Below are 13,110 nucleotides of genomic sequence, written 5' to 3'. Positions count from 1 at the left end.
GTCCAAAGTCACACGGGTAGCAAGTAGCAGAGGCAATATTCCTGCAGAGTTATCTTTGACAAGTCAAGTCGAGAAGCATTTATTAAATGCTTACTACATCGCAGACTCTGCTAAGCACTGGGGGTACAACTTGAGCAGAAATAGACAGTCCCTGCCTTTAAGGCGAGGGGGCCTCCAATCTCCTACAGATGAGTTATCAAAGGCAGTGATTCCTCACTCTTTCATCCTTGTTGCCTTTATAATGCAACCTTCCTGTCTAGAAATGGGGATAAGAATCACTGCTCAGGGTTGTCCAATTGAGAGCACAGATGAGGTGGCCTTGTTATTCTCCTCTCCATCACTGTGACCTTTGAAGGACTTTCTGATTTGCACCAAACTAAAGGGGCCTTTCTAGGCTCATGTAGGAGACAAGAACTATCCATGCTTGATTCCTTCAGCCTAAGGAATCGATTCAAACATTGTGAAACTTGAAGAAAAAGATCATAAGAAGCATGTAATCTAGTGCTTTACTGTGCACAAAACAACTACCACCAAACACTCCCCTTGAGTTCTCCCATTTGTTTCTAACCCTGTGAGGTAGGCAGGGGTTATTATCTTCATTTTTGTAGAGGAGGAGCAGAGATGTTAAATAACTTATTCAAGGTCACATACAAAGTGAGTGGGATGAGCCAGGCTTTGAACCAAGATCTTTTGATTCCAAATCCAATGTTCTTTCTAGTAACCACAGATAATTTTAAGGATGACTTCAGGCAAAGTTAATGACTCTCAAAGTCAGTAATCTTCCGTGGATGTGAGGGATGGCCTGACAACCAAAAAACCTAGTCTTTAGTTCTTGTTTTTTTTTCCCCCCTTTGGCTAGGCAATGTGGTTAAGTGACTTGCTCAGGGTCACACAGCTAGTATGTCTGAGGCCAGATTTGAACTCAGGTCCTCCTGACTACAGGGCCAGCACTCTATCCACCACGCCACTTAGCTGCCCCTAGTTCTTATCTTGATATTAACTACCTGCGTGAGCTTAGGTAACTTGATTCAACTCTGTTTCCCATCTGTAAAGTAACATGGTTGGTCTAGGTGATCTCTATGGCACCAGTCAATGCTAATATCTTATGTTCTCAGGTCCCACTCTACATTTGACATTCTATTTTCATTGCAAATATTCTACGTCTTAAGAGCTCTTTCACTTTTGGCAGTCTGTGAATGAATAAGAAAGGATTTATTAAGTGCTTACTATGTGTGCAAAGCAAGTCAAGAAGCATCTATTAAGTACCTACTATGTTAAGTACCATGCGTTATGCTAAGCTTTGTCGTTGTTCAGTTGTTTCAGTCACGTCCAACTCTTTGTGACCCCATTTGGGGCATTCTTGGCAAAGATTCTAGAGTGGATTGTCATTTTCTTCTCCAGCTCATTTTACAGATGAGGAAACTGAGACAAACAGGCTTAAGTGACTTGCCCAAGTTCACATAGCTAGCGAGGGTCTGAGGCCAGATTTGAACTCAGGTCTTCCTGACTCCCAGCCCAGCATTCTGTAATTGTGCCACTTAGCTGCCTTTGCTAAGCACTGGTTACAAAAACAACAAAAACAAAACAAAACAATAAAGGTAATATCAGCCCACAGAGGAGATTACAATCTAATGGGGAAATAATTTGTAAACTATTATGTGCTAAGCACCAGAGATACAAATAAAAAAGTGTAGATAGCCATCTTCTTAAGGAGCCCCCTTTCTAATATGGAAACTTTTGTAAAACACAGAGCTAGAATCAAACAGTGGACTAATTAAGCTAAAACACTTCAATGACTGCATTGCTGTTCATGGTCCAGCCTAAGGACATTTTGAGAAAAAGAAAGAATTTGTGTGGCTTCACTTCTTTCTAAAGCAAGATGTTTTCACAGCAAAAGCCAACGTGAGGAAGTGTAAATTTCCAGCTCTCCTTTTGGCTCCCTGTGCAATAAACCAAGGATGTTGGTAATGTAACGGGCTGAGTTCAGCAAAAACATAGAATGCAATTATTTTTCTCTTTTGTCACCATTAGATGTCACCAAAGTTAATAAAAATTCCCCACAGAAGGCATCATAAAATAAAGGGATAAATCATCTGGCCATAAAAGAAATATAAGTATCGAAACCGAGGCACTGTGGGAACAAAGACAGAGGCAGCGATTTCAAATGATATAGATCTTGTATAACATGGCTTTTTAAGGAACCCATTAGTCCTCATTATTTTCTTTCTCCTCTTCCCCACAATGAACAATGAACACAAAATTAAAGGTGGGTAGAGGGGACAATACAGATTTGCTGGTTGTATAAGCACATTTTTTTTTTAGTGGAACCAATATTATAACAAGGAAATTACAAAACAAACCGTCACCTTGAAAAAAGAAAACATAGGACAAAAATAATTTAGCCCAATCAGACGCCTGACAAACTTATTGGTCTCATGTCTGGTTTCTATAACTGAGTGGTTCCTCATTCTACTTTGACCCATAAAAGATGTAGGCTCCCCAATGTTTTGTCTTAGACATTCTTTCTCCCCCTTATGTGGACAACCACAACTACTGGAGACCCAGAAAAAGTTGATACCACCAAAGTCATTGTCACTGTCAAATGGTTCAACATCAAAAACAGACATGGTTTCATCAACGAAAATGACATTAAAGAAGATGTATTACCATCTGCTTTATTCCCTAAGGACTCTGGGCCCTTTCCAAATGACTTACAGTAGGAATCTCCTATATTGTCCCTCCCTTTTAGAATGTGAGTTTTTGAGAGCAGGGAACTAAGTGTCTTACAGTTCTGTTTATATCTTAGCATAATAGGGGCAGCTAGGTGGCATAGTGGATAGGGCTCAGGGCTCGAAATCTGGAGGACTCATATCCCCGAGTTCAAATCTGGCCTCAGAAACTTACTACCTCTGTGACTCTGGGCAAGTCACTTCACCCTGTTTGCCTCAGTCTCCACACTTGTCTAATGAGCTGGAGAAGGAAATCCCAAATCCCTCTAGTATCCTTGCCAAGAAAACCCCAAATGGGGTCACAAATAGTCCAACCTGACTGAATAACAACTTAGCACAGTATTTTGCACTTGGTAAGTGCTTAATAAATTCTTTTCCATCCATTCACTGGTGACTTCATCACCATTACTTCAATTGTCATTTTCCTACAACTGATTCTCAAATCTATGCAGCTAACTGAATCTCTCCCACGGGCTCCAGCTCAGCACCTCTACCAGCCTGCTGGACATCTCATCCTACATCCTTGGCCAAAACCTCAAATTTAACATGCCAAAGCTGACATCTTCATCTTTTCCCTTAAACACCTATGCCTCCTCTCAACCTTCTTGTCTCTGTTTATGGTGCCATCATTCTTCCTAGTTACCCAGGTTCAGAATCTTTTTTAAGGGGGGAGGACTATAGGAGGTGGAGGAGGCAATCAGGGTTAAGTGACTTGCCCAGGGTCACACAGCTAGTAAGTGTCTGAGGCTAGATTTGAACTCAAGTCATCCTGACTCCAGGACCAGTACTGCATCCACTGTACCACCTAGCTGCCCCTCAGATTCTTGCAATATCTTTGACTTTTCTCTGCAGTGAGAGGAACTGGGTTCAAATCCTGCCTCTAATACACACTACCTAATTTGTGTGACCTCAGGCAAGCATGAAATACAATGGCTACAGATGCCCCTTCCAACTCTAAATCTATGATTCTGGGATCCCTCTCCCATAAAATTCACATTTATTTAGTTTTCAAACTTTTTCCAGTTCTGCCTCCACATCACTTGAATCTTACTTGTTCATTCTCATTGCTACCAACCTAGGTCAGATCCACTTCTCTCCCCTGGATTGCTGCGATAGCCTCCTATGTTGTCTCCCTACCTTCAGCCTCTCCTCTCTACAATAAGAGCCAAAGTAACATCTAGCATTTATGTGGCACTTTAAGGTTTGAAAAGTTATGCATGTTACCTCATTTGATCCTCATAAGAATCCTATGAGATAGGGTTCTTCTTCTTCTTCTTCTTCTTCTTCTTCTTCTTCTTCTTATTGTTGCTATTATTATTTCCTAATTTACAGATGATGAAACTGAGGCTGAAAGTTTGAATGACTTGCCCAGAGTATTAAGATTCTGAAAACATATTTGAATTCAGATCCTCTAGACTTCAAGTCCATAATTCTATCCACTGTGCTGCCAATCCTTTAAACACCTACCAGTTATCTTGTTAAGGTACAAGTCTAAGGCAGTACTTTGTTTATTTAAAAAAAAATAATCAAGAGGCTTTCCATTGACTTTGTCATAAAAGAGAAACTCTTTGGAATGGCATTGAGGGCCTTCTGTAGTCCAGTTGCATCTTCCCTCCAAGATTTTTACATTATACCCTTCCTTGCAAATAGGGCTATTAGCTGTGCCTTGACCTTGTCTCAACTGTCCTAGTTTTCCTGCATTAGCACAGGCTTTCTCGATGACTAGAATGCACATATCTGCCAAGCAAAATCCTTTGATTTCTTCAAAGTTCAACCCAACACCACATTTTCCACAATCACTTCTAAAATTTACTTGAGCCCTCTTCTTGGATTGCTCTTTTGACCTCTCATCTCCCTGCTGCATATCATATTTATCTTTGTATATATGTTCCCGTTTTCTAATAGATCCTATGCTCCTTGAGGGCAGGAAGTATGTCAGTTTTCATTTTTATGTCCCCAGTGCACCATAGTGTTTGTCTGTTGAACTGCAATGAATTGATCCTGAGTTGCAAAGGTACTTAGGTCATTTAGTTGTTATTCAACATGAGTTGAAAAGTAATATTGTGTTTCTTCCTCTTTAGGCATTATTTAAACCAGACTTGGAAAGAACTCTTGATCAGGAAGTAGGAGACACACAGTCTAATCTTGGCTCTGCCACTAACTTGTTTTATGACCTTGGGGAAATCAGGGTCTCTGGGCCTGTTTCCTCCTCTATTAAATGAAAGAAGTTGGCTAAGATGAACTTTAAGTGCCTTCCAGAGTGGTGTTTATGACTCTAGTCAGAGAAGTATGAGCATCAATCAACCTTAAGACCTACAGAAGGTCTCTACCAGTCTTACCACTAATTCCCCAAGCAGAAAGAGTGGCACCTTGGAAAACTTACTTGATGCTGTCCGTTTGACAGTGGCCGATGAGTCCATTTTCTTTTGTGGATTGTTGACATTTCTCCCTTTCCCTGGGATCCCATTAGATGCTACAGGAGGTTTCTTGCTCTTGAACTATTAGAAATAAATTAGACAAGAAAAGTAAAAACCTTTACTATTTTTTTAACCACAATACCTCCTCTTTCTCTCTTTCATCTGTCCTGACTAATGACAAAGCTCAGGTGGCTGAAAGCCACTTTGCCTCCTAAATTCCTCATGGGGCTTATCCTCCCTGACAATTCAAGGAATGCTATAGTTCAAATGAGATTAGAATGCCTAGGATCTCTCTACCTTTTAAAAACTATGAATTAATGAGAAGTTAGGTGGCATAAAGAAAAATACTATGAGCTTGGAGGGTGGTGACCTGGTCCAGCTTCCAGCTCTGCCACTAATTACCTGGGTGACCTTGGGCAAGCCACTCAACCTATAAAATAGAGATGGTAATACTAACACCATTCGGCCCACATGGCTGATGGGGGAAATTGGGGTATGTAAATCAATGGGAAGGAGCATGGCAAAGTGGATTGAAAGCCAGCCTCAGCTTCAGATATTCCTTGCCTTAACATTTACTAGTTATTTTTATACCCAAAGGTAAGTCCATTGACCTCCAAGATGCCTCATTTTTCATACCTGTGAAATGAGGATAACAACATTTTACCACCTACATCACAGGGTTCTTACATGAAAAACATTCTGTAAATTTTTAAATGAGATAATATATGTAAAATGCTTTATAAACCATAAGCATTTAAGGCTTAAAAATGAGTGCAAAGCAGAGGGTAATGCATCTTCTTTAATGTCACTTTCATTGATTAAGTCTTAGTACAGTTTTAAGACTTAAAACCACACTAAGACTTTTGGGAAACCCTGTTGAAATGCTTAGCTATTATTATTACTAAATAAATAGGAGCTATTATGTCACACAGGGAAATTTCAAGGATCCATGAGAATATGTGTGTGAAATGTGTGTACATGGTAAAGAATAAAGTTTTACAAAAATGAAAGATATTAGTAGTAACACGATGGGCAGTATGTGTGAAATTAAATTTGTTTTGTTAAGCACCAAAGCCGAAGTTATTCTAGTGGCTAAAAAGAAAGCAAATAAAAGAAAATAAACAGAAGGAAAAAAAAAACCTTGAAAGTTTAGTGGAAATGCCAGATTTGGAATCAGAGAACCTTGGTTTGAATCCCAGCTATATGACTTATTTCCTGTGTGACCTTAGGCAAGTGGCTTTATCTCTCTGGGCTTCAGTTTTCACTGTAAAGTGAGTAGGGTAGACTAGATAATCCCCATGAACCCTTCCAACTCTGAATCTATGATGCTATTTTTTTTTGGGAGGGGGAGGCAATCGGGGTTAAGTGACTTGCACAGGGTCACACAGCTAGTATGTTTCAAGTGTCTGAGGCTGGATTTGAACTCAGGTCCTCCTGACTCCAAGGCTAGAGCTCTATCTACTGCGTCACCTAGCTGCCCTATATGATTCTATTTTTTTTAAAAGAATGTCTACACACACCAAACAAATCCAGACAAATCTGCAGACCATCCAGAAGTCCATAACAGCATGATTCACACTCAGGAGGTCACTGTGGTTTTGAGGGAGGGACGCTGGATTTGGAACGAGAATCAGAAGGCATTGGAGCTCTCTTCCCAGCTATGTCATGTGTCCATGAGGAAGTCCCTTCCTGTTTCTAAGCCCGTTTCCTCCTCCACGGAGTGGGGACAATGATGCTTGTACTGCCGATGTCACAGATTGGTCATGAGGAGAGCATCCCGTGAATTGCAAAACAATCAAGACAATTCTCCTCTCTCTAGTGCTTTAACGTTGGACAAAGCAGCTTTTTCCGCCATAATCCTGCTTTCCTCACAAATGATCTTGGAAGGTGAGGTATTACCATTATTCTGAATAAGTTAAATTACATTTTATCTCAACCTAACCACGTAGGACTGGTATCAAATGCCTGCCTCTTTGGACAGACTTCTAAGAAAGCCTACTCTCTCAGGGAATAAACATACAGCTTTTCAGATTTTGGAGGTAGACAGACATGAAACAAGTATATAAGCTGCCCACTCCCTCTGTACATTTCTGTAATCTTATCTGGTACTAGTCATCAACACCTAAATATTACTGAGATTGAGAGAAAAAGGCAAAATGGTCCTTCTGTTTGAAATCATATGCCCACCAACAAAGATGATTTCACAGGTCTGTGCTAGAAAACATAGAAATGTAGGATAAGAAACACATCAGGGGAAATAGCTGTGTGAAACATGATTCTGCAAAATTCAGAAAAGGCATTTGAACTGAAATATTAACTTTTGTCACATATCTGGGAAAAATAAAAGTTACCTACTCTATATCAAAATTTCTTGTAATTCAAATAAGGAGGCACAAATCAATTAGTCTTTAAAGAGCATTCTTCTCTCTTGCATTAGGAATATAAATTAGCACCCTTGGGACAGCCTCATGCCTTGGAAAGAGCATGGGGCTTGGCATCGGAAGTCTTAGCTCTAAGTCTGGGCTCAGCTGTTCCTCCCTGTGGGACAGCCACTCTGATTCCCTTCAACTGCTACTACTCTCCCTGACAAACCATTTAATTATCTCTGTGTGTACATGTATACGTGTTGTGACCCCAATTAGAATGTAAGCCCACTAAAAAGAGGGATTGTCTTATTCATTGGAGTCTCATCTCTAGTGCCTGGTAGTGCCTGGCACATATCATCCGCTTAATAAATGCTTGTTGACTGATTTGTTTATTTTCCCATCTGTAAAATGGATATACTTGAAATACATACAGACTTGTTATGAGGAAAGCACACAAAGGTCTTGAGAAATGGGAACTATTACTTGAATATTTTAGGTTGAATGTACAAAAGGCTATATGCAGCCACTTGGTGACTCTAGGCAGTAATAAAGCTTTGCAACTGAGCATATATCTAAGTCTGTGATAATCTTAATTTTTTTCCCCTGAATACCCTGATATAATTCTAATGGGCCAGCAGTTCATCTGAAGCTATTAGGACTGAATGAAGGTGCCAAAGCCAGTGGACAGAGAAGAGGCAGCTAAGGTGTAGTGGGAAAAAAAAATACTAAACTTTGAGGACAAAGCTCTAGGTTCAGGTTCCCATTGTGTGATACTACCTTGGTAACTTGAGGCCCATAAATTAATCTTTCTGAGCCTCAGTTTCCTCATGTAAAAAATCTGGTTATGAATATCTACACTGACTACTTATTTCTCATGGTGGTTGTAAGGATCAAAAAAGCAAAGGCATACATGGTTGTGAATTGTTAATCACTAAAAGGCCCACATATTGTCTATTATCAAATAATTGGTGAATGTGCAAAGGACATGGGTCATCCTCATTGTGGGGAATTCCTGGTGTGGCAACTCTTTCTGCCAGTGCCAAGAGAACATGTGAGTTCTAGGGAGTAGCTTGAGGAACACAGAGGTTACTTCAGTTGCCCAAGGTCAAGGTCATCCAGCTAGTAATGGTCAGAAGTGGGGTTTACATCAAAGGAACATAGATTTTGAGCTGGACAGACCCTCAGAGGCTATCTAACCCCACCCTCTCATCTTCCAGATGAGCAATCTATGGCCCAGAGCAGTTATATATCTTGACCAGGGTCCCATAGGTGGCCAGTAACCAAGTTGTTCTAACTTCAAAGCTAGTGTCCTTTACTGATTCCAAGACCAGCTCTACCCTGTACCCTATTATCACTTAATCAGTTTAATTACTAAGCAAATACTGTCTGGAAGCGTAAGTTGGTAGGTAAATAACATTTCAGTTGGGAAAAGATTATGCCTGTCTTCCAACTGGTACTATTTATCCTCATTCGGCAACAGAAATCACAAGACAGTTATAAAAACATAAGAGAAACATGAAATGCAAGTCAAATGCGCTTTACAGAAGTCCATGCAGTACCTGAGAGTTCAGCCCGACAGATCCCCTCCCCACTGAAGAGGTATTAGTGACAGACTGAGCAGAAGACAGATTGGAGGAGACAGGATGTTTGTAATGGTTAGAAGACAGTTTGTCAGTAGATAATCTAGAAGCCTTTCTTTCAGCAGGTGGGTAGCGGGCAAAGATTTTTGGAGACGGCAAGTTATCATACAGCCCCGCGTTATCATAAAGCGTTTCTTCTCCCAAGATTCTGCTACGGGAAGTCTGAAAGCCATCTTCTTGTTCCCACTGCAATACACACATACACACATCTCAGCTGTTAGTAATAAAGGAGTGATAGAAAGCAAAGCAGACTGAAACCATCAGCAAGTCAGAAAGTCATAACCCTCTCCTCCTCACCCCTGGAGGTTAATCAGTGTGACGTCCCCTCTCAAGCATGTAGGTTTGGTTGCCATAGGGACTCTTCCCAGAACTTTTCCATCTTACCACCCTTGAAGAAAGGAAGGGTTTTGTTTTGTTTTGTTTTTGGGTCCCCTGAGTCATTTCTATAGCCAATGGATGACAGTCTTCACTAAATAAGAGACTATGTCCACCATAACTTGAACCTTCTTCCTCTTTAGAGAAAGAGAGTAAGAGCTCACATTTCTCCTGTGCCTGCTTTCATGGTTTACAAAACACTCTCCTCACAATAACCATCTTGGGCATCACCCCAAGAATCTTCATTCTCATTCTGCAAATATGGATAGCCAGGTTCAGAGAGTTTGAGTGATTTATGTACAGTCACACAGCTGGGGAGTGTTGGAGTTGGGACCCAAACCTGGAATCATCAGACTGTTAGACCAGGATCTCTTACCACTGCAAGACAGGTGTTACAGCCATGTGCTCTGTGTGGTTCCCTAGGATCCAGTAAGCAGATAGCTTAGGGAGATCTGCCTATGATGCTGTTCCCTACTGCATGCTGTTGAGTCATTTCAGTCGTGTCTGACTCTTCATGACCCCATTTGGAGCTTTCTTGACAAAGATACTGGAAAGGTTTGCCATTTCCTTCTCCAGCTCATTTTACAGATAAGGAAACTGAGGCAAACAGGGTAACATGACTTACCCAGGGTCACACAGGTAGTAGGTGTTTGAGACCAGATTTGAACCCAGGAAGATAAGTCTTCCTGACCCCAGGCCCAGCACTCTATCCTTTGAGTCACTCCTTACTTTGCTACAGTTGATAAAAATCTTTGTAAACAAAGTAGAGGTTTGGCAAACTGGAAGGAGCACTGGACGTAAAGTTGGGACGAAAAGGTTTGAGTCCCAGCTCCACCATGTACTAACTATGCAACTACAGGCAAGTAAGCTGGCCTTTCTCAGTCTCAGGCTCCTAATCTGCAAAATGGGTCTAATAATGCTTGTTAAAGATATTTAACTAAGTGTGAAAGTGGAGCTTTCCCCTCAAGCTACTGATATTTAGAGGATAAAAAAAACCTAAACAAAGCCCAGACATCACACCCCAAAACTGCTTCCCTTCCCTGGTTACGGCCTCACCCACTCATGGGAGTTTCTGTCTTCCTTAACAGAATGGATGGTATCACTGGGTCTCCCTCCACAGGGTCTTATGTGAAGTCAAGTCCAAGTTTCCTCCTCAAGGTCTCCCACCCACATACCTCAACTTAAAAAGAAATTTTCTTTAAAAGTGGTCTTGAGGGTGCAGACTTACATGCTTCTTGCCTTGAGGTGTTTTGCAATACTTGCCCCGTCTGAAGAATTCCTACAGATGGTTCTGATACTTGGGCCCTCTCTTTCCAAGGAGATTGCAGGGAAGGCATTTTGTAAACCATACGTGTGACATAACTGAGAACTATTATTATCACTAATAGCGTGTTCAAAGGGAGAGTTCCCAGTTGGCCATCTGACCCCAAGCATGATGCTTTAATAACTAACTGATATATGAATTCTGACTTATTTTGGTAGGGAGGACTTTTTTTTAAAGCAGAGACCAAAATAGCTAGACACCATTTCACATACACAGAAAACCAGAAGACATTAACACCACATCTGGCTAAAGCCTAAGTTAAAACCAAAGACTCTCTCCAAAGGCAGATTTTTTTAAAGTCTCTTGACAAATGGCTCTTACATTTAAAAGAAGCAATATTTAGTTTATATTGTGTGAATTTTATCCCATTTTTAGACACTTCATATATAGCTCCTTTCTGTCAGACAATAATTAGGTGCCTTTGTCATAAAAATAGCACAGTCTAAAAATTACATTGTAGGAGTGTTTTCATTCCTTTGCATTAACTTCAACGTGTCTATTTCCATGACGTCAGCTATCTACTTCTAATCTAAAAATAAAGCTATTCACAGAGAAATCTAAGGCATGTGAGATTTTCATTAAAGGAGCCTGGCCTCTATTTACCCAAGCTTCTTCAGGTAGTCTTAACTATTATTTCTCCTAATCAATTCATTTGCATTTATTCAAGGCCTTTTGCAAAACATTGGGCATAGAAAAGCAAAGAGAGAAATAGTCCCTACCCTCAACGAGATTATATTTTATCAAGGGAAACATGTATATATGAGAGAGAGAGAGAGAGAGAGAGAGAGAGAGAGAGAGAGAGAGAGAGAAGTAAATACATTTTGTGACAAAGGTAGAGAAACTAACAGCTGAAGTGGGGGGTGGGGGAGGTCTGCAAAGGTCTAATGGAGGAGGCAGTGCCTCGGTTAAGTCTTACAGGAAGCAGAGATCCTTAGAGGCAGAGATGAGGATGGAGTATATCACCAGAATGGAGGACAGCCTGTTCAAAGGAATAGAGATGGGAGGGGGACTGATGTGAATGAGGAACAGCAGGAAAACCTTAAAAAAGATCACAGGATCCTAGGATCATAGATTTAACACTGGAAAGGACTTTAGGAGTCATCTAGTCCAAATGCCTTATTTTACAGATGAGAAAACTGAGGCCCAGAAAGGTCCAGTTACTTGCATACTAAACCTTTGAGATATAATCTACCACTGAATCATGAGGTTGAGGTCCCCTGATCTAGACAAAATGAATCTAATTATTAGTTCGATTGTGCCATTTAAGCTATGGAAGAACTAGTTAGCTTCACTTCTGTCAAAGAAGAGCCTAGGCATGGAATTATGGAATCTCGGTGATGACCGGGGACCACAGCCATCATCTGAACAGATCCCAAAATGAATCATGAATCCCCTGGACAAAACTGATAAGAAGAGATCCATCCTGTCTTAAGAACCTCTAGTCTAGTGAAGGGGTCTCTCTATTATTTCCTCAGCTAGCTCATACCATTTCTTCCCGACAGATCTCATCATTAGGAATTTTTTTTCTATATTGAGGGAAATCACCCTTCCTGTATCTTCCATCCAGTGGTCTCCATTGTGACCTATGGTGTCGCTGGAAACAACTTGAATGAACACACCTGCAGGTGGCAACTACTTGATACCAGTCATCAGTCATAAAAGAAATTCAAGACAATAATGTCAATCACTGAAAATGTATAAGAGAAGGAGAGGTGTTCACACACACAAAAGGTAATAGTCAAAAACAACTCTGAAAGCTACATGGAAAAACAGGCTCTCTGTCTAGCTAGGAGAATATGTCTTGTTATTCGTGTGGATTTATAATAATGGGAAACACAAGATGATTCAGGACAGAATTTCTATGGATCCAGATAAAAAATGCTCTAAGAAAATTTGAGAAAGTAAGACTTCATGGAGGAGTGAGAAGTTGACCTGGACCCTGAAAGAAAAGGGCTTTGGGAATCAGAAGGCCTAGGTCACAATCCTTCCTCTGATGCTTTTTGCCTCTGTGACTTTGAGCAAGTCATTTAAACTCCCTGGGGCTTAGCTTCATTGACTGTAATGTAATGGGGCTGGATGACACGGGTCTTTTCGACTCTATTCTCCTATGACAAATTTAAGAGTCAGAGATGAGAGTAGGGTTCGACAGCAGAGGTATCAAACATGTGACTGGCAACACTCTGCAGAGCTGCCTGAACCAAATTAAAACGTAATTGGAAAATAGTTAACAAAAAAATGAAAACACGATATAAGATGGAT

The 13,110-nt window shown here is 40.6% G+C and overlaps 1 protein-coding gene across 4 annotated transcripts in view; it reads right to left on the bottom strand.

The window, feature by feature from the left end:
- Positions 1-13,110, bottom strand: part of AFAP1 (actin filament associated protein 1) — a 243,348-nt gene that overhangs the window by 19,346 nt on the left and 210,892 nt on the right. For all 4 annotated transcript variants that reach the window (XM_027836596.1, XM_027836598.1, XM_027836599.1 and 1 more), the window contains exon 13: positions 5,113-5,227. In XM_027836596.1, the coding sequence (XP_027692397.1) occupies positions 5,113-5,227 (115 nt within the window). The remainder of the gene's footprint in view (positions 1-5,112; positions 5,228-13,110) is intronic.

This window comes from Vombatus ursinus, unplaced genomic scaffold, assembly GCF_900497805.2.
Source record: "Vombatus ursinus unplaced genomic scaffold, bare-nosed wombat genome assembly UNPS02014818.1, whole genome shotgun sequence".
NCBI lineage: Eukaryota > Metazoa > Chordata > Mammalia > Diprotodontia > Vombatidae > Vombatus > Vombatus ursinus.
Note: the sequence above shows the minus strand (reverse complement) of the source record. Positions and strands in the feature narration are given on the sequence as shown.